This window comes from Passer domesticus, chromosome 11 (genome assembly GCF_036417665.1).
Source record: "Passer domesticus isolate bPasDom1 chromosome 11, bPasDom1.hap1, whole genome shotgun sequence".
Lineage (NCBI taxonomy): Eukaryota > Metazoa > Chordata > Aves > Passeriformes > Passeridae > Passer > Passer domesticus.
The window spans coordinates 24,957,973-24,985,779 of record NC_087484.1 but is presented as its reverse complement, the minus strand read 5'-3'; the positions used below and the strand labels follow the sequence as shown (position 1 = coordinate 24,985,779).

Sequence of the window (27,807 nt, the reverse complement as noted above, 5' to 3'; positions counted from 1 at the left end):
GCACATTCTCCATTCTGCCATGTTCTGAATGTGCTTATCTGCACAACTGAAATCCATGTTTTCTCCACAGCTACGAGTAAAATAGATTTCCAATAAAAACGGACATATTTCAGAGGAATTACAAAATCATTTTCAGGGCAGGATTGATACTAATTATGATTTATTTTTATTCAGTTTACATTTGCTAAACTTGCTCTTAAACCAAAACAAAAAAAAATGAAAGTGCAGTTGGTATAAGTACAGCTATTGGTATATGGCAGCTATATTGAAAACCAAACAAAGCCAAAAATATTTTGAACAGGAGTATTCTCTTTCCTGCCCTGTCTAACATTTGTTTCACATTCAAGACTTCCATAAGCTTTAAGTGGATGGGTCAGCTCTGTAAGACTCAAATTCATAGGGAAAAGTGACACGTAGAAAGGAGCTAAAAACCAATTCACCTTGAAAACTTTAACTGTGTTGTACAATTTGCCACGGTGTTCAATATATTTCAAAGGTATCCCATAATAGCCAGCAGTTGTCTACAAAGGTCACTGTAAAATCATATCCTGTATTACTCCAATATTTCTGAAATAGTTCCTTGTCTGCCAGCTGTTCAAATGAACTTTGTCAATGCAAGCAAAGTTTCCAGGGTTATCACTCTGCCCCTTCAACTGCATTATCTACAGAGCCATAAACCTGAGTGGAAAAAAAGATCTGGAAAGGTTTATAAAAGATTCCCCGAGCAGAGCTTGTGTCCAGCCTCTCCTCCTGAGCTGAAGCTGGGTTTAGGTTCCTGCCACCATGCCTGCCGATTACAATGGGACCTGGGAAATGGTGACCAATGACAACTTTGAAGGCTACATGGTTGCTTTAGGTAAATGACAAAATATTAATTAAATCAAAAGAAAATGGTTCAATTCTAAGTCAAATCCTCCTAAAAACTAATGTCCATTGTGGCATAAGGTTTTCTGCCAATCACATTACAAATCAAGTCATTGTTTTCAAAATTGCGATGATCTCAATATAAAAGCAAATGAAGATGTGTAGCTAAAGATGTTATTCTTTGTTTAGATAAATGAAATAACAGATACAGGGTGGGGGAAAAGCCCCAAAGCAAGAGATTTTCAGATCTAAAAGCTCTTTTTTACTCCTGGTATATTCTTACTGTAACAGTGCAGCCACAAGTTGGTTAAAGAGGAATAAGATGTTCTATAACAGTAAATTAACAATAATGCCATTATTAAATTAGTGATTTGAACTAATTATGGTACAGAGATGAAAAATTTGATGCTTTAACTGATTTTCTACTAGTTTTACCAAAGAATCTTAATCCTAATTGATTGATCTGTTCAGATTGAAATAGAAGAAATACATAAATGCATAAAAATAAACTCTCATCATTATTCATCAACAATTGAAAGCAGTTGCAATTTTCTCAAAGCTTTAACTCTCTTAAGAGAGAAAGGCAAGTTTCACTATTCATGGTTTTTAGCTTTTGCATTTGTGGGAAAAAAAACCTCAATAACTTCAGGGACATCTGTAAATAATACACATATACACTTGTGAGGGACAAAACGAGAGAGTGCTTGAAAATGAGAATGATTAGGGCAATGTCTTGAATTTCAGGAGAAAGATACACATTAATTGAAGTGATTTTTTGCATATGTGCATATACAAATTATAACTTATATCTACACAATCAGCTTTAGTAATTTTAAATTGCCAATGAATAAGCAAAAATAACCCAACACCAAAACCACTGCAAAGATGCATAGGCTGCAGGTGATTCTCAGAAAGAAATGGCAGGGAAAGGGTGAAAAGATATTCTTTGGCTCTTTTTCTCTCCATTTTACATTTTGTTGCTATTAATGTGCTCAGATTCAAAGCTCACAGGTTTTGAGGGGTATTTTTAATTCATCTGTCCTTTTAATTAATACATACACATTTCAATACTTTAATTAAAGATTAGGTTTGCCCTCTAAGTTAGAAAGTTTGATTTTATCATAAACATGTTACAAATTAATTAAATATACTATAATAGAACTACATATCATTTTTATTGCTTGTATTGTTCAAAATGCAGTTATGAAAACCATGCTTTAATAAAGCCTCCCTGATTTTTCTCCAGGAGCTACAAGACCAATATATTAGTCAGAAATAGCATTTCTTTAGAGGTCTAGACATTTTTCCCCTCAGAGAAAACTAAATTTTATGTGGCCTGGCTATAAATCAGCCCCGGAGATACCTTTAATCCACCACAGCAGATAAAATATACCCAAGAAGTCTTGAATATAAATAGTGAACAAGACCATTATTCCCCGTGTATAAAAGTCACATTTTTTTCAAGCCTATCCTCTTACTCAACTCGATTAGTACTTCCCAAGTAGGATAATGAATCTGGCAGAAGAAAAGGGCCCCATTAGTGAGTGGCAGTGCTGGGCTGGCAGTGATTAACACCCACGTGAAACCACCAGGGGAAGGCCAGCAGACCAAACCCATCTTTCAGCCTCTTGCAGAAGCATGGGAGGTGATTCCATTTGCATCCAGCACCACAGCAGATCCCCTGGCAGCTGGTCAGAAATGTTTAGTGCAGACAGTGGTGCTGCTGGCCCTGGGACAGCCGGGGATGGTGCCAGGGATGTTCTCCCTGTGGTGACAGCAGTGCTTCCAGTGCCAAGCAGCTGTGTGCATCATCATGTTAGTCCTCACTGTGAACAAAATAAGGGTGTCAAGGACACCAGTATGGCAGCAAATGTTGACAGAATATGAAACAGAAACTGTCAAATGCTCTGCACAAATGCCCTTTTTTACTTTTTACTTTGAATGTTTCTCCTTTTGAACTGCAATTTATTTGCGTGTCTGCTTTCAAACAATAATGGATTTCACTTTTTATTTCATTGCTTCTTTTTTCATTAATATAATTTTCATTCTTTTAAGCTAATTAATTAACCTCTTGTATACTCCCAGACTATAGGTTCATCATAAAAGTAATATGCCCAGGTCCTCTTGATTACATACCCAGTCTAACATGTTAAATCTCTGATAAGGAATATTATTCTAAGATCCTTCTTTAGTGAGGCAAAAAAGGCACTGTCAGGCTTAACAGCCCCTCTTGTTTCACATTCTCAAAAAAATTCAGGTGATTAAACATACCAACATCAATTCACTTCTGGTTGTATGTTGTATGCTCACAACATTCCCACAGATATCCCATTAATAAATAAATCAGTGGAAGAGTCTCAAGTTGAAAGTGTACTTGTAAACACAAGACGATTTTTATTTGAAATTATCTTTTTCTCTGAAAAATGTTGCAGGTAAAAGCACCATTTGTGGAACTATGTTTGACTTACTTTATTTTTTAATGTGTAAATATAAATGCTGTGGGGCTTTATTTTATTTAGCAAATACTGGAATTTTCACTCTCTTTTCTGGTTTTTGACAGGTATTGATTTTGCAACTCGTAAGATTGCGAAACACTTGAAACAAACAAAGGAGATTGTTCAAAATGGAGACAATTTTAAAACCAAAACACTGAGTACTTTCAGAAACTATGAGTTGGATTACACTGTGGGGGTGGAGTTTGAGGAGCACACCAAAGGACTGGATAACCGAGCAGTAAAGGTAAAAACCCAGGGCTGTTGTCTGTTCATACCACAGTCACCACCAGGAGCCTGCAGTTCCCAAAATCAGCTGATTACATTAAGTAAAACCCCAATATTTTACAGACATCAGAGGATTTTTATAAAGCAGAAGTAATTTGCATCCTGAGACAGTTTTCTTTCCTGCTACAGGCATTTATTAGAAATGCAAATCAGGATGGCTACTGAGATACATGAGGACAATCATTAATTAGGTTTTTCTAGTGGAGGATTTTTCCAGCTTTTCTGATACACCTTATGTATCTAGAAAGTAGCAAAATTGTATTTTTACCTATGCATCCTCCTTAATGAAACTGGGGGTTGATCCCTGTGAATTTAGGACTGCATCAATAGAATTTTTCATTTTGGGATGGCTGGATTTGCACTGATCAGTCTCAGCTGGGCAGTTTAACAGTTGGGCATTGTCAAAAATAAACATGCACTCAGCTTTTACTCTTAAGGGAGCTTTGGGAAGGGGCAAGAAAAAGATGTGAGCCCAAGCCTGGAGCATGGCAGGGCAGGAGGGCAGGGAGGCAGCAGTGTGTGCTTTACTGCCCGGGGGATAACTGGAGTAGGCTGAGCTCAGAACTGCCCCAGGAAGCCGTGGCCACTTGTTCAGACACCTCTCAGGGGGATTTGTGGGCCCCTGTATCAAGGGCCATGTTGTAGCCCCTGCCCCACCTCCTGAGGCAGAGTCAGTTCCTGGGGGATTCAAACAAGGCTCTCTCAGAGAAGTCAGGGAAGAAACTAATACACACGAGCACCAATTCACTTCCTGAATTCAGCTTCATGTTTCTGTATCAATATTGCCTCTGTTTTACTTTCTTCTCATCCTAAAAGCTTAAGCAACGCTTTCAGATGTAGAAAGGCCAGTAGATCTGAAATTTCCATTGGCTGTCCCTGTTGGAGCCTTGCTAATCCAGCATCCCCTTCCTCCCTTGGTCATCATTCACTGAATCTCTGTTATCAGCTCTGCTGATTTCCTCTACCTCCACACCTCTATTCTGCCACTCAGTTCCCAGCTGCCAAACTCTGAGAAGCTGAGATCAAAACTCTCTGTCAACAAGGCCTGTTTGTTTTGGCAATTGCCACAGGAAAAGTGGCAGCATAAAGGGCACGTTTACATTTGAACTCACATCATACTTTACTGGAGGGACACAAATTTAGCAAAAGACACGGTTTGTTCACCATGGATCACTTTTAATTCTCGAAGTAACTTTGTGCAGTGTAACTCCTATGATTTCTTCCAAACTATTTCTCATACACAGCACTGCAAGCTGTCAAAGAGTAAGAGCCTTTTTTTTTCCACTATCCTAAACATCCCTATATCTAAATTTTCTTTCTGTCTCCTTCTCCAATGGGCACTGAGTGGAACGAATTCCTGTAACAAAGTCTATGCTTAAAAACACTGCTCCCACATCTCTTCAGATCACTTGAAGGCATTGCTAAGGATCTAAGGACTCATTAGTTTCATCACTCCTTAAATCCATCAATTAGTGCTCCTCTAGTGCTCACCAACACTACAAAAGCCTTGCTCTGCAAAGAGGGAGGGGGGGAGGGAGGGAGGGAGAGAGAGGGAAGAAGGGAGGGAGGGAGGGAGGGAGGGAGGGAGGGAGGGAGGGAGGGAAGGAAGGAAGGAAGGAAGGAAGGAAGGAAGGAAGGAAGGAAGGAAGGAAGGAAGGAAGGAAGGAAGGAAGGAAGGAAGGAAGGAAGGAAGGAAGGAAGGAAGGAAGGAAGGAAGGAAGGAAGGAAGGAAGGAAGGAAGGAAGGAAGGAAGGAAGGAAGGAAGGAAGGAAGGAAGGAAGGAAGGAAGGAAGGAAGGAAGGAAGGAAGGAAGGAAGGAAGGAAGGAAGGAAGGAAGGAAGGAAGGAAGGAAGGAAGGAAGGAAGGAAGGAAGGAAGGAAGGAAGGAAGGAAGGAAGGAAGGAAGGAAGGAAGGAAGGAATCCATTTATAACCCTACCTGATTTAATTACTTTTGCCTAATATTAATTTCTAAACAAATCATGTTGTTTGTTTCTAGAGGGGAGAAGGAAAAAGAACGCATGTCATGCCATTACTTTCTGAATTGCTCTAAAAGTATTTTCGGGTCATTTTATTAACAAAACAATGCCTCAAATACATTAAAGTTAGATGAAGGTAATAAAATTGGTAGGCAACATTTAAATGTAAAGAGGGCATGGATAATTTAAAGAGCATGTAGCTTGAAAATTCCGTAAATAAGAAAGAAATTAACTGAAATGGAATGAGTTTTGTCTCATTATTAATGGAAAGCTCCCTCATAAGAGAAATAAATCATCCAGTGCTGGACTAGAAAATGAATTAAGCTCCCAATACACTTGGAGCTTTATAATAACTGAGCTTTCATGGACTGTAACTGGTGCCTAATAAAGAATTGTGTGATACATGGTTAAATATGCCCCTAAAGGACAGTGGTTCAAATGCAGCACAATTCCAGCAGAGTTGCTTTGAATGTACCCTGGCACATCCGTATACAGATAATTCAGCCTGTAAAGAGAACCTTTCTTTTCTGAGGGTTATCCTGCCCCTGGACAAGAATGAGCATACCCAGGACCTTGTCTGCCACTGCTAGACTGAATTATGCCAGACCAAGAGATGGTTGAGCATGGAAGGGATCTCCTGAGAGCACCAGGTCCAACCTGGCTGCTCAGGCAGGGCCAGCCACTTTGTCCAGCTTATGATCACATCTCTTTAAATGTCTTACTAATTGTTTTAATACAGTAGGAACTGACATGTGAAGACCAGGTGTGCCATCAGACATTTCAGAAAGTACATTAAAATATACAAACAAATTTAGTGTATGAGATGACAGTAACGTACTGTTCCTCTTGTTACTTTATTCAGAGCTAGAAAAGGTGTTAGCACTGCACTTTGCAGTACAAGCCTCCAAATCTTCACTCATGAAACCCTATAACTTTTTTCGTTAATGGCTTTAAACAGCAAGGAAAAAATGCACTCTGCATATATTGCACCAGTAGCTGTAAACATACTCAACAGTTCACCAGTTAGTGTGAACACTTGTTACTCATGTATGTGAAGAAACACATGGAAATTACAATAAAGCACTGCAAAAGCTTCCCTCTGTCACACTGCTGTCATCCTGAATGCATTTGGGTTTTGTTTAAATGCTTTGTTGGTTTATTTTTTAATGAGGAAGTTGGAGAATGATAGGAAGCAACTGTAATTCTGTATTCACATTGTTTGAACTAATTTTTATATGTTCATAAACTTCTGGTTAATGTAACTGAGTTAATTATCTGGTTCATGCAGTCCCTGGTGACCTGGGATGGTGACAAACTGGTCTGTGTTCAGAAGGGTGAGAAGAACAACAGGGGCTGGAAGCACTGGATTGAAGGAGACATCCTGCATCTGGTAAGGGCTGCTCCACAGACCCACAGCACATCACTGAGGCTGCAGCACAGGCTCGGGTTTTCCATTTCAAAGGATTTGGGGTTTTTTCTAGTTAGAAAGGTCTTTAGACAGTTCTGATCTCTGAAATCTAAGGAAATTTCTCCTCTGTTTCAACTCCGGAATGCTCAATTTCTGTCCACCTGCTACCAATTAAATCATAACCCTGCAGTGGTTTTTTTTTTGCTCCAGTCCACTTCCCTCCAGTTCTCAACCCTTCCTGTTACCTTGCACCTCTAACATAATCTTATTCTTATATAATCACTGGTAGGAAAAAAAAGAAAAGAAAAAAAAAAGGGAAAAAAGAAATCCAAACAAAAAAAACCCAATCAGATTGCAAGATAAATGTTATTCGTTTTTTTTTTTTTTCTGAGCAAAGCCATATGAAATTTTAGCACACTGTGCTGTAATACAGATCAGAAACTCCTGGATATTTAAGAGGATCCCACAAAAAACCTACACTGCAGTTATTTTTTCTTAGTTCAATAATAAATTCAAACACCTAAAGTAGCAAGCTGTAGCCTGAAGACAGATGTGGTGAATCCAAGAGAGGCCAGAAAAGCCTGTGCAGGAAATCAGCAATCAGTGATGTGCAGAAAGATTTCAAAATAACAGTATTGTAGAATCACAGAATGATTAATGTTGGAAAATACCTCCAGGATCACAAAGTCCCAACTTTGACTGAACAACACCATATCCATTAACCCATATCACAAAGTGCCACATCTACTCATTTTTTTAACATTTCTCATAATGATAATGATTGCAGAGTTTCCTGGGAAAGCAATCAAAAAATGGGCATGATAATACTGGGTGGCACAGTAGGTGGATGGAGAGATTCTTGAGAAGAGCCCACTGTTCTCTCCAAAGTTTTGCTGCGAGCTACCTGCTCCTTCACAGGTTTGCTTGGTTGGGCAGTCACAGTGGGGCCCATCTCTCTGCCTGAAAGGGCAAAGACAGGAATTCAAAACAAAAAAGAGCCACCCAACTGAAATCACCTGTCCAGTGCACTTCTCCAGCTGTCTGAACACACATTCAAAATGTTCTACGTACTGGCACCAAGATTTGGGCTGAGGCTGGTGGAAATAAAGCCAAGCAGGTCCTTATGGCAGTCTTCAGAAAATGTCCTGCAGAACTGGCCCTTTGCTGGCCACCTTTTTCAGTCCCTTCAAAGCCCTGTTTGGCAGAGGAATGCTGGCTGATGGCACCAACCAAACTGGCTGCACTGCAATGTGCCAGCCTTTAAGGGGTCACTGCAGCCCTGGGCAGCAATGGTGCATTGTTCTGGCCCCTAAGAAGCAACTGGGCACACCTCTGAAGCAAATCAGCTTTTGAAAGCATTCCTCTTTTTTTATTTATTTCCTTGTTTCAGTGCATCTTGTGAATTTTGAGGCAGCATGAATTCTAAACTATTACAGTATATTGTTTTAATAACAGAACATGAAAAAGCCTTGAATTAAAGCAAAATTTTAATGCATTGTTCATGTTTATTCTTCCTAGAGTTCAATTCGTGTATCAAAAACTAATTACTGCAACATGAAGTGCATACCTGCTGTTTGGTTACATATAATGCATTTTTCTTACTGTTCTCTATTTCATAAGAATCAGTTTTTTAATGCAGTGGCTCAGTTGTAGCAATTTTTGGTGGGATCTGATATATATGCGAAATTAAACTTCTACCACTGTATACTTACTAATTGTTTTAATACTGCAGGAACTGACATGTGAAGACCAGGTATGCCATCAGACATTTAAGAAGAAGAACTAAAATGAAGCAGAAAGCCACCCAGATTTTTATCAAAATGTTATGTTCAAAAAGAAGAATGAAGCCAGATTTTCATTCCTTTGACACTTCTATGTGAAGATATTATGTGCCTGTTTATGGAAACAAGCACATTTTATAGAAATAACATCAAACAGTTACAAACTTCATAAATTCCTTTGCCTTTCAGTCTTGAGTTAAATAAAAGTAATTGTCTTTCAAACTATGTTTCCCTCCATCTTTATAATGTCTTCGAGAGGAATGTCCATTAGCAACAAGGCTGAAAATTAACAGTCACAATTATTTCAGTCACAGTCTATGTCTCCACAGTGCTGGATTATCATAATGTCTCTGGGTGACTGAGTAACACTGGATATTCACCGGACTGCTTCTATTTAATTTAGTGCTGGATCACTAAGTCCACAGTTTCAGGCAACAGAATGCCTCACTGAGCACAATACATGTCCTTTCACATCAGGACTGTTCCCTTGGATTTGGCCCAGGTCTAAAGCTGCTGCTGGTTATCACCTGATCAATATCTCACAGCCTTTGTGAAGTGCAGCAGCTCCTCAGTATGATGGATCAATGACAATGCTGTAACTTCCAGTTAGAACTGGCAGCTAATAACCATCCCAGTGGAGAAATCTGCTGTTTGAAGCAAACCCTGCATGGAAGAGTTGCTCCATGGTGTGAAAACTAAGGCACACTTAGGACTGTGAGAGGCAAACTGCAGCGTACACACAGTCTGCGTGTACCCTGTGCAGAAAGAGCATCCAGCATGCTTCAATCTTCACCTTGTACCACCTTTCAGAGACTGTGAAAAGAAAAAACTTTTCCATGCAATTCTTCTCAGTTTTATTCAGGGTTTTTCAAAATAATTCATGTTCTTTGCTAAAGGCAAGTTTAAGTTAACCATGGATGATGAACACTACTTCAGTAGATAGAAACTTTTATTATTCAACAAAATGTGTGCACACCTTCCCCAGAAGAGCTTGTATGCCCAAAAGCTCATCTGCTTTTTCCAATGACATGAATTATTCTAATAAAATACATTGTCTTTCCTACAACCTTGCCTTTCAGATATAAAAACTTTCACATCAGCTTTAGCACTGTTAAGTTCCCTCTTGTCCATAGGCCCCCATCCTCTGCTTAGTATGGGAGGAGTGAAAATCCACTGAACAGATCAGTGGATCAGTGGAAGTACAGAAAATATGTGAAAAAGCTTTGGCAGAAATGGAGGAGCATATGCTTTCTCCTCATCTCCACCTGCTCCTCAGCCCACTCACTGTCAATAGCTTGGGATAGGGAAGGAGGGAGTCTCCCAGCTGACAACTAGGTTACATCTGCAAAAATCTGATTAATGTACCACCAATACTTCTATGGCCATGGCCATTATCCTGGTTCCAGCTGGGTTTGAGCTAATTTTCATTTTAGTAGCTAGTACAGAGCTGGGTTTTGGATTTAGCATGAGACTAATGTTGATATCACACTGATGGTTTAGTTGTTGCTAACTCATGCTTCCTCTAAATCAAGGCATCCAGGTTCCCTGTTCTGCCTGTGAGGAGGTGCACAACAGGCTGGGAGGGAGCAGAACCAGGACAGCTGACCCAAACTGGCCAGGGATATTCCACGCCATAGAATATCATGCTGAGCATATAAAGCTGCAAGAAGGAAGGGGGGGACTGCTGTGTTTGGGATGGCATTGCCCAGTAATTCCTTGGTCTTCCCAAGGAGCTGTTACACAAGATGGACCCCACTGTCTGGACACGGCTGAACACCCGCCTGGGAAGTGGAGAATGAACTCCTTGTTCTGCTTTGCTTGTGCAGGCAGCTTTTTCTTCACCCATTACTGTCATTAGCCAGCCCTGGAGTTTTCTCAGGAATTGGCTCTGTGGTGCTTAGATGCTGGCTAGAATTAAACCACAACAGGCACAGAAGTGTATATGTCAGGATATTTTTATTAATTGGACTTTGCTTCTCCTGATAAAAGTTGACTTGGTATCAAACTTCCTGTGTCCATTGCCTGGGCAATGTTTTCATGTTAGCTTGCACAGCAGAAACTGCACTTGGAGTTAGTAAACTCCTTATTTTTTTTCTGAGTCAGCCCTGACCTGGACTGCTCAGTAGAAATGTATTTAATTCACAGTTCTAAATCTCTGCTAGTTACAAGGAAAAAAAGTACCACAGCTCATTAAGCTTTCAAAATATTATCAGAATGTAATCACTAGGAAAGAAAAATGTGCATGGTTTAATCAGTGACATTTCTCCTGGTTTGTTCTTGCCACAAGTAACCCTGTTTGTAAATTCACACCAAATCATAAATCCAAAGAAAATCTTTCATATATCACAAGGAACTACCATCAATTCACTAATCATGAGTCTGAAGAGGGAAAGCAAACATTCTTCAACTGGTTCCTTATTATGCTCACTAATTCTGTCTAATGGTTATTGTTCAGAAGTAAAGGAAACAGGCAATTGAGCACAAGTAGACTTTGATTAGGAGGAAACTGGATCTGACCCCATTTTTTTGCCTATCTCGAAAATGAAAATTTCAGACTTTTTAGCATGAAGTGAGGAAATATGCAAGCTTTCTTACTCTCCAAAACAACATTTTATTTTTGCACAGACTGATACCCAAGAACTTACAGCTGCACGCACAGCACTGGAGACAGAGGAGATACTCATTCTGTTGTATTATAGTTCCTTCCAAAGTTATCCTTGTTTGTATCATATTTGTGATGTTGGGCTGGTCTCTAAGCTGTTCAAAGTCCCTTATCTCCTTGTCAGCAGATTAAATACTTGTGCTGGAGGAACAGACCTTGCTGGTAAATCAAAGAATGTTCATTCACATTTTTTCAGCCCTCTGGCACACAGTGCTGTCTCAGCTGTTTTGAAGGATTACCATTTGCATGGATTCTTTTCCTCATTGAGAATATTGCTCAAATACAGCCCCAGGAAGGGAATTTATCAGCAACCTTCTGATCCAGTGTAGTGGGTTGACCCTGGATGGATTTTTGGAACCCACCAGAGCCTCTCTCACTCCCCTCTGCAGCTGCACAGGGGAGAGAAAAAACAACAAAGGGTTCATGGGCTGAGATAAAGACACAGAGAGAGGTCCCTCACCAGATACCATCATGGGCAAAACAGGCTCTGATTAGAGATATTAACTGACTTTATAGCTAACAAAACAGAGCAGGACAATGAGAAGCAAAACTTCTTGAAAATACCTTCCTCCCACCCCTCCCTCCCTGCTCTACCTGCTGCCCCCCATGGTGCAAGGAGACAGGGATGGGGGTTATGGTCAGCTCCTCACCCCAGCTTCTCCTGCTGCTCACGGAGAGGAATCCTTCCCCTGCTGCACGTTAGTCCATCCCACAGAAGACAGTCCTCTATGAACTTCAACTTCTCCAACGTGAGTCCATCCCACAGGCTCACAGCCCTCCCAAAACTGCTGCAGTGTGGGTCACCTTCCACGGGTCAGTTCTCCAAGGACAGGCTGCTCCAGCCTGGGAGCAGGGCCCCTCTCACACAGGCCTCCCATGGGGTCACAGCTTCCTCCAGGATTCCCCTGCTCCAGCCTGAGCTCCTACATGGCCTGCAGGTGGATCTCTGCATCCCTGTGGATCCCCATGGGCTGCAGGTGGATCTCTGCATCCCTGTGGATCCCCATGGGCTGCAGGTGGATCTCTGCATCACTATGGATCTTCCTCCATGAGCTGCAGGTGGAGTTCTGAATCCCCTGTGGATCCCTGAGAGCTGCAGGTGGATCTCTGCATCCCTGTGGATCTCCATGGGCTGCAGGTGGATCCCTGCCTCCCCCATGCTCTCCATGGGCCGCAGGTGGATCCCCATGGGCTGTGGCTGGATCTCCATCAGCTGCAGGTGGATCTCTGCATCCCTGTGGATCCCTGAGAGCTGAGATGGATCTCTGCATCCCTGTGGATCCCCATGGGCTGCAGGTGGATCCCCATGGGCTGTGGCTGGATCTCCATGGGCTGCAGGTGGATCCCATAGGCTGTGGCTGGATCCCCATGGGCTGTGGGTGGATCCCATGGGCTGTGGCTGGATCTCCATCAGCTGCAGGTGGATCCCATGGGCTGTGGCTGGATCCCCATGGGCTGTGGCTGGATCCCCATGGGCTGCAGGTGGATCCCATGGGCTGTGGCTGGATCCCCACCAGCTGCAGGTGGATCCCATGGGCTGTGGCTGGATCCCCATGGGCTGTGGCTGGATCCCCACGGGCTGCAGGTGGATCCCATGGGCTGTGGCTGGATCCCCACCAGCTGCAGGTGGATCCCATGGGCTGTGGCTGGATCCCCATGGGCTGTGGCTGGATCCCCACCAGCTGCAGGTGGATCCCATGGGCTGTGGGTGGATCCCATGGGCTGTGGCTGGATCCCCACCAGCTGCAGGTGGATCCCATGGGCTGTGGCTGGATCCCCATGGGCTGTGGCTGGATCCCCACGCGCTGCAGGTGGATCCCTGCCTCCCCCATGCCTCCGTGGGCTGCAGGGGCACAGCTGCCTCACCTCGGGCTGCAGAGGAATCCCAGCTCTGGTCCTGGAGCACTCCTGCCCCCCTTCCTCACTGCCCTTGCTGAGCTGTTCCTCTCACACGTTCTCACCCCACTCTTCTCTGGCCACAAAAAGGCAACTCTGCCTTTTTCTCTCTTCTCAGATCTGTTCTCCCAGAATGCCACCAATCCCCACTGACCAGCCCTGGCCAGCAGCACGTCCTTCTCTGGAGCTGCCAGGATTGGCTCTGCTGGACACAGAGGAAACTTCCAGCAGCTGCTCACAGAAGCCACCCCTGGAGCTCCACCCTGCCAAAGCTTGCCTATGCAAACCAAATAAATCCAGAACAGAAAACCTGAGCAACTCAAAACCACTTCCTCATGAGAGCAGTACCAGGGAAAGAATCAGTACCATTACCTGTCACTGGGCTTTTCAAATGACAATGACAAAGCTGTGCGGAAAAAATGTTTATAGTGAAATTTTTAAAACCTCTGCATTGAGCCAACTGGCTCCTCATTGAGCCAATTTTTCTTCCAGAAAGTTAAGCATTTTATTGCCAACTGCTAAAAGAAGAGAGCAACACTGCAGGCAGAGGCTGTAGAAGAATGTTGCTAATGTTCCTACCAATTGTGTTCTGTGGCAAAGCCCTACAGTGCTGCCTTCCTCTGCAGCTCCGGAGGGTCACAGAATGCACAGAATGCCTTCCGAATTTGCCATGGACATCCTGGATGCTATGCTGTTCTGCTGCTTGTGAAAGATACTCCCCTGCCATCTGGCAAGAAGTCTTAAGTTTTTAAATCAGCATTTACTTCAAGATCTGATGGAGACAAAATTAAACAAAAAAATGTTGCTTAGTAAGATTTATTTGTATTCTTTTAAGCAAGGGTATATATTTTTCTTTACTGGGGAGAGATTGATAGAAATTATTTCTTTAGCAAGTTTTTATTCCACTAGAAGACATTATTTTCTTTAATTTGTGACTGATTTAAAGAGCAGAGATTGCAGATACTTCAATTTCAGCTTGCTGATTCCTTTTTATGCAGATTGTGAGGATTAGAAGAAATCATTTTGTGAAAATGAGATTTAAAATAATACTAATGAGACAAGCTCTTCAATAGCTGCAAAAATTTTATCAATTATTCTCTAAATAGCACATTTGGTTTAATTATATCTCACACTGCAGTGCTTCAGTCACCATTAAATAGAAATGGGAATGCAATAGATGACAGCAGATATTCCTGAGTTCTTCAGGGCGGAGGAATCCTTGGAAAGATGAGGAGCTTGGTCTTACATGAGAGCAAACATGACTTCTCTTGGAGAAAGACTATAAACATGGAAGGAATAGGGGCACACTCTCCTCCAAGCTCCAGGAGAGGAAAAGATCAACAGGACCAGAAGGAGCAGTGATGTGTTTTGCTTTTCAAGTTCTTAGTTATGCTAAGTTGTATATTGTAAGTTGGTTTTTCACCCCTGTGGTTGTGCAATGGCTCTACCCAGGTTGTCTGCTCCCCAGCAATCTTTGTCAGTCTCCCTGTCCCCTCCCCTGGGACCCCAGTTACCATTGCATCCTGTGTTTTGTCCCACCCGGTGCCCTGACCCTCACTCAGTGACCCATCCTCTCCATCCAGAAGCTTCTCTTCTGGGCGTCGAGTGATTGGTTCAGGGGCTGGGGCCCCTCCCCTAATCCCTCCCCATTGGTCCCATAGCAGTGTCCTTCTTTCCTTTTCCACTCCCCTCTGCTCCTCCATTGGTTGGAGGGCAGGCTCTGCCCCTGCCCCCCCCCCCCCCCCCCCCCCCCCCCTTTATAAGTTGCTGGAAGCCCTTTCCCACTCTCTTCAGCTACTTGCTCCCTTGTATTTTATGTCTCCCTGTCCTCCCAATAGACTGTGTTTCACCAGAATTTGGAGTTCACTTTCTTCACTCCTGTCAGCATTGGCCCAGCGTCCTTGAAGGCGTCGTGCCTAAGGCTCTCTCCTTGCAAGCCCAAGCGAGGAGAGTGCCCCCTCAGAGTGGCTGATGTGCCAAAGAGCTGGCCTGGGGCAGCCCTCAGGGAGGGCTTTGGATGCACGTGGCTGCAGGACAGCCTGGAACTGCAGCATGGAAACTGCAGGTGGCCATCAGACAGTGCTGTGCTCTCCAAAGAGCTGACGGGCTGGAAGAGACCAGCAGGTGAGCCTGGAGAGTCTCTGTGGTGCCACCACAGAATTCACTTTCTTCCATCAGCAAACTTGTCAGTGTGCCTGCAGCAACATTTGGCAAAAAGACTGGCAAGAAGATCCTGCAGATACTACAATTTTGGTTGCTTTATGGGGGAAAAGAGTCAAATAGAGTCCCTGCAGTAAGAAAAAAGCTACTAATGTATGACAAGACCCAGACACAGGAACACTGGAAGTTCTCTTTACTTGTTTTCATGGTACTGTACTTTGGATTTCTGCTGGGTTTCATTTAGGTTAGTCTTTCAAGGAAAGGCTTCCTGAATATCTGATAAACCGTTCACAAAGGCTTTTCCTGTAAACTTAGTTACAACTTCAGAATTAAATCATGGCATAGAATTTAAATGGGATGGCTCCCTGCAAGAGCTGCAACAGGCATACTTTGAAATGCTTTTTAATGTGCAGCGCCCTTGCTGCTTTTGTCACTGCACCCAAAGTTAATTGTTCTCCTGTAATTTCTTAATTGTCTTCCCTTGTCGCCTCTGTTTCATTCACTTTTGGATATACACATGTCCTATATCCATGGAGATATATATGTATGTATGTATGTATTTATGCATCTTTATACACACAAGTATTTACATCCAGGGGTAGAAGAGTTCATAGGTGCCCACGATACTTTTTTGCCTACACCCCCACATCATTTGAACCAGTTGCCCAAGGTAGACTGGTCAAGCAAATCTGACTGTAAAGTATAAAGTCTCTAAATGTAATGTTTTTACAGTATTATGTGAAAATTAAGAGCTTCCAGTAAAAGAAAGGCTACAGGGCCTCATGTTTATCAAGTCCCAGAAAATAATATAGGATAAATGCTTGTATACATGGAAAATCTTCAGCTGGATGCCAATGAATTAAACCATGACATAAAATCCCCTAGAAACTGAGCTTCAGTGGTTCTGCTGCTCACAACAGTACTTGTTTCATTGTCTACTTTACAATATTTAATATTTTTTCTACTTACAAAATTATATGATTCATCTTTTTCTGGCTGTCTCTCTAGGATCTGACTTGTTTTTTCAAAATTTGCTCATCTTTCCCTACACACGTGTAGGGAAAAAGAACTTTAATAACGAAAGCATGTTTTCTCTTGAGGTGCCATAAAGCCAAAGATTGCTTAAATTTCCCAATAATCAGACTAAAGCAGTGCTCTTTCAACAGGACAGCAGTCCTAAAGGCCAACTGAAGAGTTTAGTGTGCCTTTTCTACACACTGCCTGAATATCCCCCCACTCCATGGTTGTGATTTCCAGCTTGAGCAGAGAAAGGTTATTGAGCTTTGGCACAAAAGTGAGTCACAGTCGTAGTGAAAGTCACTTGGTGTGACAAGTGAGACAACAGTAGGTTCTCAAAATATATAATTTTATCTTTTCTTAATATGGTTTTAGTTAATTTTCAGCTTTTGAAATAATTATAAGGGTGTCAAACTAGATATTGGAGCTTGTTTTGCAAGTAGTTCTACGTAAGTCACAGCACTTGCAGGGAGTCATTTATTCAGTTCAGCCAGATTGGATCCTGACCAGGCCTCTACTGAAAGCAGACTGTAGACTCTGAAGCTGCAGAATTTAATGCATTCAAAGTATCAGGGTCAGAAAAATGTTTATTGCTATTCACTGTTGTTGATACAATAAATTAATGTAGTGAAGTTCCTGAATGTTTAGAGACAGGGTTTTAAGTTAAACATTTTTCTTTTTGTTTAGATATTGAAAGAAGCAGCTAAAAATAAAAGCATGTGACATATGGCATTTTTTCTGTAATTTAAAAAAAAAGTGAGAATTTGCATTTATTCACATACATATGTGTCGTATTTCCTTAATAATAATGTACAACTTAATTTAAATTAGACTTTCATTTTCTAAACACTTTTGAGAAGCCAAAAGCAGTCAAATAGTCAGGGAAAACACCTGGAGGATGAGTTTTAGTGGTTAGAGGATTAAGGCAGAGTTGAATTGCTCCCTTTGTGAAATAACAGCCTTGGTTCTCTGAAAACACAGATTGCTGTTTGCTACTAATGGGTGCCTTGTGTAGCATTACAGCAAATTGCTTTCCTTGATGGCATAAACTGAATACACAGCAAACACGAGCACTTAGTTAAAATGTTAGCACAGCCAGAGTCACTAAATGAAAATAACTGTTTTCCACAGCAAGGCCCTGGATGATCAGAACTGAAGGATTTCTATTTTAGGGGACTTGTGACATCCAAAACAAGAAGCAGCACCAGGTTTTCTGTGGGCCCACTGATTGCACAGGGGTTCTGCAGCAGAGCAAAGGACAGAGGCTGGGACTAAGGGGCAGTGGCAGGAGGAGCTGAGCCCTTGGCCACATCAGTGTGGTTCCAGTGGAAGCCCAGGCAGCTGCAGCCTTGGCCTGAGCTTGGCTTTCCAGGCTTTTGTAACTGGCTTCTTTACAAGGATGAATCTCTAGATGTTGTTAATACAGTTTTTGTCATCTGTTTCAAATAAGAAAGTCAATCCTCCACAAAGTCACACAAAAAAAAAAAAAAGGCAAAACAAACCCCACCAAAAACAAACAAACAAACAAAAAAAAAACCCAAAAAAAACCAACCTGTTTTGCTTACTGTTTATCTCAATATAAACAAATATAGGCAAGGTCGTGCATGAAAACACCATAACAGCTTCTCAGATCTCAGGTTTTATTTATAAAGTATGTGATAGAACTCTGTACCTGTTCTACTGCAAATGATTTAAATAAAAAGAAACATAGAATATATTTGGAATCTTCCAGTGAAAAATTGAACACATTTTGGCACCTTGGAATGGGTTAAATAAGGCCAAAATAGCTCACCTCATCCTGCAAATTTGTTTCCTAATGGAATTGACAGGGATTAAAATTCTTTCATAAAATAAATCAGTATCACAACAGTGCAACAATTTATCTAATATTCTGGGCTTGTAATTTATTCCAAATATTTGCAGTCCTCTGCCTTAATTGCAAGCAATAGAACATCCAAGAGTTCTCAGTCCATCCACTCTGGATAGAATTCTGCAGCCAAGTGTGTTCACAGCCACACACCCAGCAGCCAGTTTCCCCTTAAATAAGTAGTTATCTCAAATATTAGGTCAATGCTAGAGCATTTGAGGGACATGTTTATTTTTCTGGATTCCACTTGGACTTAAGGACCAAAATATGAAAATATTTCTATCAATTGATCTCACTTTGTTAAAAGGTTATAATTTATCCTTCTTCCCTGACCACTCCATAGGTTTTGGTAATTAAACCATTAAACCATTACTATCCTATCCTTCCCTGCCAGCTGCCTCAGCAGTAATTAATCTCCACTGACTGAGGAGCATAAAGGTGCTTTTATCACCATTTTCCTCCTGCATTATAATGATTATAAAGGAAAAAAAAAAAAAAAAAAAAAAAGAAAAAAAAAAAGTGGGGGGTGCCACCAGAGAGTATCTTTTGGTAGGAGAAGATTTCATGTGAGAACTTCTGTAGCTTGTTCAATGTCAGGTCTTCTTATCTGGCAGTATTTAGAGAGCAAAATAAATAAATCTTGGTTTTTGTAGTTCCCTGTAAAGTGTGAGGTTGTAACTTTTGGAGCCACAGAAGAATTTGCAGCATCTACTCTGGAAAATAAATGCTTTAACTTAGTGATATTTGGGGTTTTTTTAAGAGCACTTACATGAGCAGTACAATAAGCACTCTTTTCTATACCATTACCTTCAGCATAGAAAAATTTCCTCAAATTTCTGGTCTACACTGCAAAGGCTTATTGCCAAAAAACTCCTTCTGTCACAAATCTATAAACACAAACACGATGACAGCCAGCAAGGCCCAGTTTTTGTCTTGTGCTAATCAAATCTACTTTCCCAAACAGGAGAATTCTCTCAGCCAACACAGAATTACTAAAGATCCTGCTGGCAGAATGACATTGTCTCCAGTGTTATTTTATAAACATTTCCAGCATCTATTTGCATCCAGAGTCAATCTTCTGAATCCCATCTCAGAGGAGCCCTCAAACAACTCTGGCACTGATTTCTTATACGTTGAATGTAACAATAGTTACCAGTTGTCATGGAATAGTTCACATTGAAAATCAGACAGCATTTTCATTCAAGTAATTTTGTAACTAATTTTAAAAAGTTTCAAATCATGGATGGCACCTCTTCCAGTTACAAACCCATCCAACAAGCCTTGATTTTGTCAGCAAAACAGACAAGTGTGCACAGGACAGAGCAAAATCCTAAAATCTGTTATATTTGGGGTTTTTGTGATGGGTGTAGTGCAGCTCCTGGACACACGAAAAGGTATCACAATGGAAAAAAACCTTGTAGGCTGATTTGATGCCAGAAACTGTTCCCCTGCCATTGTCTGCCAACATGTATTTACACTGAAGAACTGCTGAAGCAAAATTGGGGGAATTCACCTTTTTTCACTGAAAGACTGGAGTTAAAAGGAATCAGTGAAAATTTAAATAATTTTAATTAGTTCAGCAAAAGACATTAAAAACTATCTTTTAGAAATATATAATAGATATTTTTCCCCAAACAGATTTACTACAAAACCAGCTTTGAGATTTTGTGTCCAGGCATCAGAGAGGAAAAAGAAATGGAGATGAACAGAATCAAGGCGCCATCGAGTGGTGAATCTTGCACTCACACTGCCCTCTTCCCTCAAACCAAAAATAGACATTCTTGTCATACCTCTGTGGAAAATTGAATAACATCCTAGTCATTTATTTTCAAGAACAGAACTGTAAATATAATTTTTGTACTCATAACCCATCACAACTTTCCAAGTACTTTTACTTTGGGGAGATGAAATTCCAACAGCATACTGGCTACATGTTGTTAAAACTCCTCAGTTTTAATTTGGAAAGCCATATAAGAAATAATCCATCTCCATTTTCGATTGAAGAATTGCTAAAGGATATAAAAGTATGGTTAATATATAAAAGTATGGTTATTATCACTGCTTGGAGGGAGGGGGAAACTGACTGTATTACAGAATGGCAAGAGCAGCAGCACAAGAGTTGAACCAGAAACCTCTAGCATTAAAAGCCTAAACCTTTTTAGTCTAAACTGAGATTCTTTGCTGATCCTCACTCATCAGCAGATTTTATACTTCATCTTTGGGAATTAATTTGTCCAGAATATCTGAATGCTGCAAATCCTATGTCACGTTCCATTTATGTAATATCCTGAGCAAGGATTGAACAAGAGGCATTCAAAGCTAAAAAAATTTATTGCTATAGTCTGAGTTTAGAAACTCAAACAATGGGCAGAGATTGTTGAGATAACTTGCAGTCTTCAGACTACACAAAGAAGGTACACACTGCACACTAATGTTGTTGAATTTTTTATATATGACTGTATCTCTGAAAAAATTAATGATTCAGGTTCTACTAGAAATGGGAAAACAAAGAAACAGTGCTTGTATAGTTTGCCTCTGGCAGTATGTTATTTATGTATGATTATTGTAAAAGAGCAAGGATGAAATTTAATATAGCTTTCATCATGGCCTGCTCTCCTACATAAACAGCTTGTTACTGGGTTATTGTGAAGAAAAATCTTCCGATACAAAGACACGCTGAAGTGCTGCAGAAATGCCACAGAATCCTGTGTGCTGCTGGTTTTCTGAACACAATGCAAACTCATAAACCATGTAACTGTGCAGCTCCAATCATAAATACAGAGGGCTTTGACCTTTCTTAGAAAAACACCTACATATTACACTGCTGTAAACTAATTTGAAAATAGTAATAGAGTTTTTTTTAAAAAGTTCCAAACCTTCCGACAAAGCCACCTTCCATTTGACAAGCATATCTTGAGAGAATGGTGTTGGATTATGGGCACATTTGGGGTTTCTAGTAGGTTCTTCTGACACCTTGTGTAAATTACCAAGACATAGCAGCAGAGTTTGGTTTTCTGTGCCTAGCACACCACAAGGCTGAGCTGCCTTTGAGCCCATGGGGAAATGCTGCTATTAAATGATAAAGACAAAAGACTTTGTGCCTTGGGATCTTAGTGACAACAGTGACGTCTGTGCTTTAAACCCAATCCCCTTTCCTTTGTTTGCTGATGAAATGCACATGTGGAAGATATTGTCTGATATCACTGCACTGCCACAAAAGCAGTTTTACCATCATTGTTGCTCCTTTGAGGCACACACCATGTAGGCTGTTGGACAGAATATTGAAATCCTCAGATTCTGGATTGTTCTGGACATTGTACAAACATTGCAGTAGGAGCTGAAGCCTCACTTCTGCATCTGGAAAATGCAAAACTGCCAGATCAAGAGAAAACAACCTACTTCCTTCCTTCACAAGCTACAGTCAATTATCAAAGTCTGGCCACGAACCCTTCACGTTGACTCAGTGTCCATAGTGCTGCTCTTAAATTGCCTTTTATTACCACTTTGTATCTGGAGGATAAAAAAAATCTCTTTGTCAATTTTGTCTAATAGAAAACAAACACAGTGTTCTCAGTTTTCCAGGATGCTGGCAACCCATGCTATTCAATAAACAATTTCTGCAAGCTTATAGAAAATCTGATGCTGAATCCTTTCCCAAGAATGCTCTGACTCTGTAGTCAGCAGTGATAAGTTAAAAATATATAAAAGCAAATAAAAATGGAAATCACAGAATCTCTCTGTCCTGAAATCAATGTCATTACAGAAATATTTAAGTAGCTGCTGGACTGATACTCCTCAGACAAGAAGAAATCATTTTAGGATTTCTAGTTCATGTTATCTCAAGACTATATTCAGGGCAAACTAAACTGCTCACTGAATCAGATCTTAGGAGCAGTTTGGCAGGTTTGAAGATGGGCAGAGAAAATGGAATAAGTTTATCTGAAGCCTCAAAACTCAGTAAAAGAACATTAGCACCAACATTCAACTATAGCAGAAGGCATTGTAAATCTGATAAGAAAGAAATTACAAGCTCCAAACTTGGAATACCTGGGAGGATATAAACTGCTGCCTTCTGAAGCACGTCTGTGGTTTAAGGCCTGCCCTATTGCCACCAATCTTAATGGAAATGGAATCATGCCAGAATTGGAACTGTGGCCTACAGGAAATAAAACAAGAAGCAAGTGTTAATAAATGAGGAGCGCTAACAGGTCAATCAGGATGGTTCTTGCTAAGTGATTACATGAATGACATAAAGATAGCACTTATCTAATGAATTAAATGGGCCCGAAGAAGCTGTAGCACAAGAGGTCAAGAACCGGAGTCTTTATATTATGTACAACACTTTGGTCCCTCTCACTGACAGCTTTTTTTTTCTCAGAGTTGTCTGTTTAAAGACATGTCTCCTTGTTATTAGCATGTGGGTATCACATACTACAGTGCTACCCTAATTACTACTTCAGATTTTCTCTTTAAATTAAATCCATATCAGATGCTGCTGAAAGTATGCTGATTATCCTGTTGCTGATTTTAAAGAAGGTGGTATTTGTGTTCACTTAAAACCCCTTAAAATAGTAAGCCTTTCTACTGAAATTTGAAAACAGTCTGAAATAGGTTATCTTGTTGAGACGAAGACAGCCAGTACAAAAAATCCAAACCCATGCGGCTGAGGTTTGGCACAATTGTGAGTTGAAAAGGCAGGTCTGTAATGGAAGTGTCAGGCAATACTGTTTTAGATGACACAAAATACAAAACTTCCAATCTCTCGTTTACTGACTGCAGTAGCTCATTCCTCTGCATGCACCACATACATGATTGCATTTGAAGGAACAACCATTTTTGGAAACAATCATTTTATGCACCATCAGGCTGCTACAGGCAGGTTGCAGGTTTTGGAGGGATTATATTTGTTCTAATCTGAACTCCAGCCTTTTGGCAGTTTTTATTTCTTTACTGGCATTTAAATTCCTCATTATTCTAGTCAGGTTATTGTTTGGTGCATGGGTCAGGATTGAATCCAAGGCTGGGATGTTTCCTGGAGAGTAAGAGACAGGCTGGACAGCTCAGACTAAAGGAGACAAAGTTCATTCCAACACCACAGTTGTCCCTGAGCCACCAGAGAGTGAAATGCTGTCCTAACAAGGGAGGCTTTAATGCAGATTTACAGCAGGGTTTGTCTCACAGCTCTGCCACCTACACGTTAATAACACCTTTCCTTTAAACCCAACACATTCCATCAATCTTCACTGGCTGCCAAGTTAAGGCTGCAACGAGTTTGCTTCAGTTCACTGCACTGCAAGTATTAACTCCTGGCAATCAACAGCACAGCACATTAATTCCACATGAAATAAACACTTCACAGTCCTGTAGAGCTGACCTGAAGAGAGATGAGTGCCTCTGTTTCTCCTAAAAGCAAGGACCTTATGAGAACAGTACAGCACTTCAGGTTACAGGGTAGCTCACTTAGGGAATTGGTAAACCACCACCAACAGCTCAGTTAGCCAAGCCCTGAGGCCTGGGGAGCTGAGCCCCAGGTGAAATTCAGAGATCCCAGGAGGTGCCACAGAACCCTGTGAGGAGAACCAGCAGTGCCTGGAGAAAGAATTTGTGTCCTGGGTACATCAGGCAGGGCAACGAAACCCTGGACCCCAGGACTGAGCTGCCTACTGCAGCAAGCAGCAGCACACATACTTGTTGCATATAAATATTACATGTAATACATATGCATTACATTATATATATTATATCTATTATGAATAATAAATTACATTCAGTATTTCTTTTTAGATATGGCTCTACCTGACAGCACTCCAGAGCTGAATAGGAATTTTCACACATATGGGATGTGCCACATAGATATGACTCTTGCTTCCAGATCTCTAGTCTTTACTTGAGAGAAAAAGAAAGTGGACTGGTATTTTATTGTTAAAACAGCAGTTAGAATTCATTTGGTGCACTAAAAATAAACAATCAGTGCTTGTGATTTGTATCCCAAACTTTTTTCATCTTTTTCTCTGAAATAATGATACTGTACCTTTTTTTAAACCTTAAAATGCTATCTCCTACTTCCAAAATAACTTTTTATTGCCAAATAAACTGAAAACCTGCCAATAATTTTATAGCCAAAATAATTAAGCTGAGATCTCAGAAAAGTAAGGTTGAGTGGATTGGCTCTCCTGAGAGACAATTATTTGGGTAATAAAAAACGTCATTTTTAATGCTTTGCACTGAGAACTTTGAAGAGATTTTAAAGTAGCTTTGCACCTACAGGAAGTGTGACCTGCAACACCCTATTAGCAGTTCCTCTATTATACACTTGTAGACACACCTGTATTCACACTTGGAGAAATGCTGGCTGTGCTCCTAACAAAAAGGCAGTTGTGGAATGGTCCTTCCCACTGCACTGAAAATGTTCTGTACAGTTTTATTCTGGTTTTTGAAGGAAGTCAGGCGTGTGCCTGCACAGGCCTGTGGCTCCTCATCTGCAGCCATCTCATCATTTCCCTGCATCATCCTCTCCTCTCCCCTTTCCCTGTCTGTGGTCTATAAGATATCTGGTAGCTACAGGAGACAGGAGAACTCAGGTTTGTGCCCTTCCTCCAGAGTAAGGAAAATGTCAGATTTCTTCCAGGCCTGGGAGGAAAGAGCCAAATGTCCAACCCAGGTGTGCTGCTCCAGGTAAGCTGCAGCAGGTGCTCCTGCAGAGCCAGGCAGAGGTGAGAAAGGGGCACTGGGGAACTCCAGGGCAATGCACAAGGACAGAGTTACCTCTCTTTCACTGCTCTGCAGTAAAACAGTGTTGGGGTGTTTTACCTGAAAAATATCTTTCAGTAAACAAGCACATTGAGTTACACAAAAAACCTGAAGTGGAGATTGTGTTCTCATGTAATCCCTGTACTGAAAGGCTTCTCAGGGGCACACCACAGGTCCAGCTGTTTTGTATGCAGCCCCTGGTGAAACAGTGGTCAGTACAGGATACACAGAAAACCACAGGAAAGGCAAACTAATACACAGTATATTCCCTCTGTATATACATTTAATTTCCACAACCGATCATGGCTTGGACTCAGAACTCATACCCAGCTGGTAAACTTGCCTCTTACAGCTTGTGAGGGATATTTCTTATTTTGAATTTAATTGCTTTTTTTCATTTCTTCTTTCCTCCTGTAAGGTCAGTCTTGGCTTATACCCTGTGCTTTTTCTCTCTCCGTTAGCTTTCTATTCCTACAACTTCCCAGGAGAAGCTAACAGCAAAATAATTTCTTCCTTTCTCTGCTGCTATTTTCTTGATTAACAAGCTCTACTCCTTCATCTTTCCCTTACCTTGCTGACCATCTCCAATTGCCCTGTAATAGTCTCATCTCTCTCTGGACAGGACTTCATTGAGTTTTTCAAGGGAAAACACACAGTGTGTGCTGCATAACCCACATCACCTACATTCTTTATTATGGTCACTTTCCTCTACATCTCTTCTTTCACTTTTCTTTCAGCCATCTAAAAATCCTGAACTACACTCAAAATTCATACATTTTACTCTTAACTGTTCCTTTTAGGCAGGGTTATCCAGATTCTGCATCCTCAGATTCTGTACTTTTAAGTGTTATTCATTACACTGTAGAATAATCACTGTAATGAGTTCAAAGTGGAAAGCAAGACTGAAAGGAAGCTGAAAGTCTAAACTCATCCATAGCAGCTGACAATATTGTGCCCCTTTTCTTGCTTCAGGCATTTCTCTTCTCACTTTTTATCAGACTTGTGGGTTTTTTTTAAGATTTAATTATCTGTCATTTCTCCCTCAGAGTGAAAATGACAAGAATTGCAGTAACTGTTCTGTTCTCTCTGGCTTTTGTTTGTTTATGTCCTTCAGACTGTAAACACTCCAGGCCCTAATCCTTCTTGCAGTGCTGTGGGATAGAGGACACAGGGCTCCTAATCCCCAGCTGAGCACTTGTATTGAAAGGAGAATTTTCTTTAAGTGGATCCAAATTAATATAAAGATCCTCTGTGTTATTCCTCTCCTTTATACAGCAAAATGTGGGGATGCAATTTTTAGAGATGGAACTTCAGGGAGTAGGGGTAGGAGAAATTCCCTCGAGAGTGGTTCCTGGTGCTCTGGTGCTTCCCAAACACTCACATTCCCCATGTTTCTGTTACATGCTATTTGGAGTTGGAGCAATTTTAGCTGGCAAAATGATAAAGTCTCAGGGTCTGCAGCACTGACCAGGCTCACGTGTTTGCCTTTGAGGGAGACGGGCACGCTGGGCTCCCTGGCAGGAGAGACTGCACTGAGGGGACAGCACCGGGCACAGCTCCTGGAGATCCTCACCACACCTCCTCACTGAGGGGACTGTGAAGGGGGCCCTGAGGGGACACAGTTTGCAGCATCACAGTGTAAGAAATGAAACACTCGAGATGGGAGCTCTTTTTCCAGAGTGGCAATTGGTAGTTAATGTTGATAAAGTTAATAGGATCTCAACTGGAAGTGTTAGTCTGTTGTTGAATGTACAATGTTAGATTCTGAGATTTGCCTTTGTTTGCCCATTGTTAAGTGTTACTGTCTTACCCTGTGTTTGTATCCCTTTCCATTGGGAACCCCTTCCCCTGCTCCCAGAGGGACTTGCACCCGGACTGAATTCAATGAGGAGCTGTTGGTAGGGTATGGACTCTCTCAAAAACAACAAACCAGCACATAAACTATGATTTTAACCTGGCTGCACCACCGGGAATTACCCACCACTGACCAGAGTCGGATTCCGTCCTGTCACCATGGCTTGAGGAGCACTCAGCCTGGATGACACCCCTAAACTACGAGCCAACATTGTCCTGCTGAGGACTCTGGTGAGGACGGAAGCCCCAGCTCTGCCGAGAGACAAAGCTGCACTCCTCCTGCTCAGCATTGTCCTATGGGAGCAGTGGCGGCGTGCACGACCCCTCGGGTTCCCCACACAAGAGCTGTTCTTAACAAAGGCCTTGTTAACAGAGCTGGTCTCCTGGCCCTGTTTCTCACAACAGTATAGAAAAACACATTCAGCTATTCGGGAGTGCCCAAAGGAGGCCACGAGCAGGTGCAGGCGGGCCAGCAGCGACCTCTGCTCTGTGGTGACAGCGACAGGGCCTGAAGGAACGGCAGAGAGCTGGGTCAGAAGAGGCTGAGGCTGGAGATCAGGAAAAAGCTGTTCTCATGGAGGCTGGGCACTGAACATGCTTGACAGGGTTCAGAAGGCGTTCGGTAAACGCTGTCAGACACACGGAGCGCCGCTCGGGGCGCGGCGCGAGGGCCCGAGCCGGGTTCCGCGCTCCCGCCGGGGCCCGGCCCGACTACAACTCCCACCCTGCCCCGCGCCGCGTGCCCCCGCGCCGCCGACTACACGTCCCGGCATCGCACGGGAGAGCCTCGC

The 27,807-nt window shown here is 41.8% G+C and overlaps 1 protein-coding gene and 1 long non-coding RNA gene across 4 annotated transcripts; one reads left to right on the top strand and one right to left on the bottom strand.

Annotated features, from left to right (window-relative positions):
• The first annotated feature begins 699 nt into the window (after positions 1-699).
• On the top strand, positions 700-9,032 carry RBP2 (retinol binding protein 2). The gene is made up of 4 exons (XM_064384795.1): positions 700-856; positions 3,425-3,603; positions 6,910-7,011; positions 8,762-9,032. The coding sequence occupies exons 1-4, from the start codon at positions 784-786 to the stop codon at positions 8,813-8,815; spliced, it is 408 nt and encodes a 135-aa protein (XP_064240865.1). The 5' UTR covers positions 700-783; the 3' UTR covers positions 8,816-9,032.
• Positions 9,033-20,219: 11,187 nt separating this feature from the next.
• On the bottom strand, positions 20,220-27,486 carry LOC135278240 (uncharacterized). 3 transcript variants are annotated; one of them, XR_010345782.1, is made up of 3 exons: positions 24,209-27,486; positions 22,460-22,568; positions 20,220-21,922 (listed from the first exon to the last, which is right to left on the bottom strand). It is a non-coding gene; the product is annotated as an uncharacterized LOC135278240 (long non-coding RNA). The 3 variants fall into 3 exon arrangements; XR_010345781.1 differs by having other exon boundaries at positions 20,220-22,568; XR_010345783.1 differs by having other exon boundaries at positions 20,220-22,568; positions 25,733-27,486.
• Positions 27,487-27,807: the final 321 nt, after the last annotated feature.

What these genes read in the sequence shown, in the direction of transcription:
- RBP2 (XM_064384795.1), top strand. Translation starts at nt 784, where the DNA reads ATGCCTGCCGATTACAATGGGACCTGGGAAATGGTGACCAATGACAAC. An exon ending in TGGATAACCGAGCAGTAAAG is followed by an intron (nt 3,604 to 6,909) that starts GTAAAAACCCAG and finishes TGGTTCATGCAG; the next exon opens with TCCCTGGTGACCTGGGATGG. An exon ending in AAGGAGACATCCTGCATCTG is followed by an intron (nt 7,012 to 8,761) that starts GTAAGGGCTGCT and finishes TTAATACTGCAG; the next exon opens with GAACTGACATGTGAAGACCA.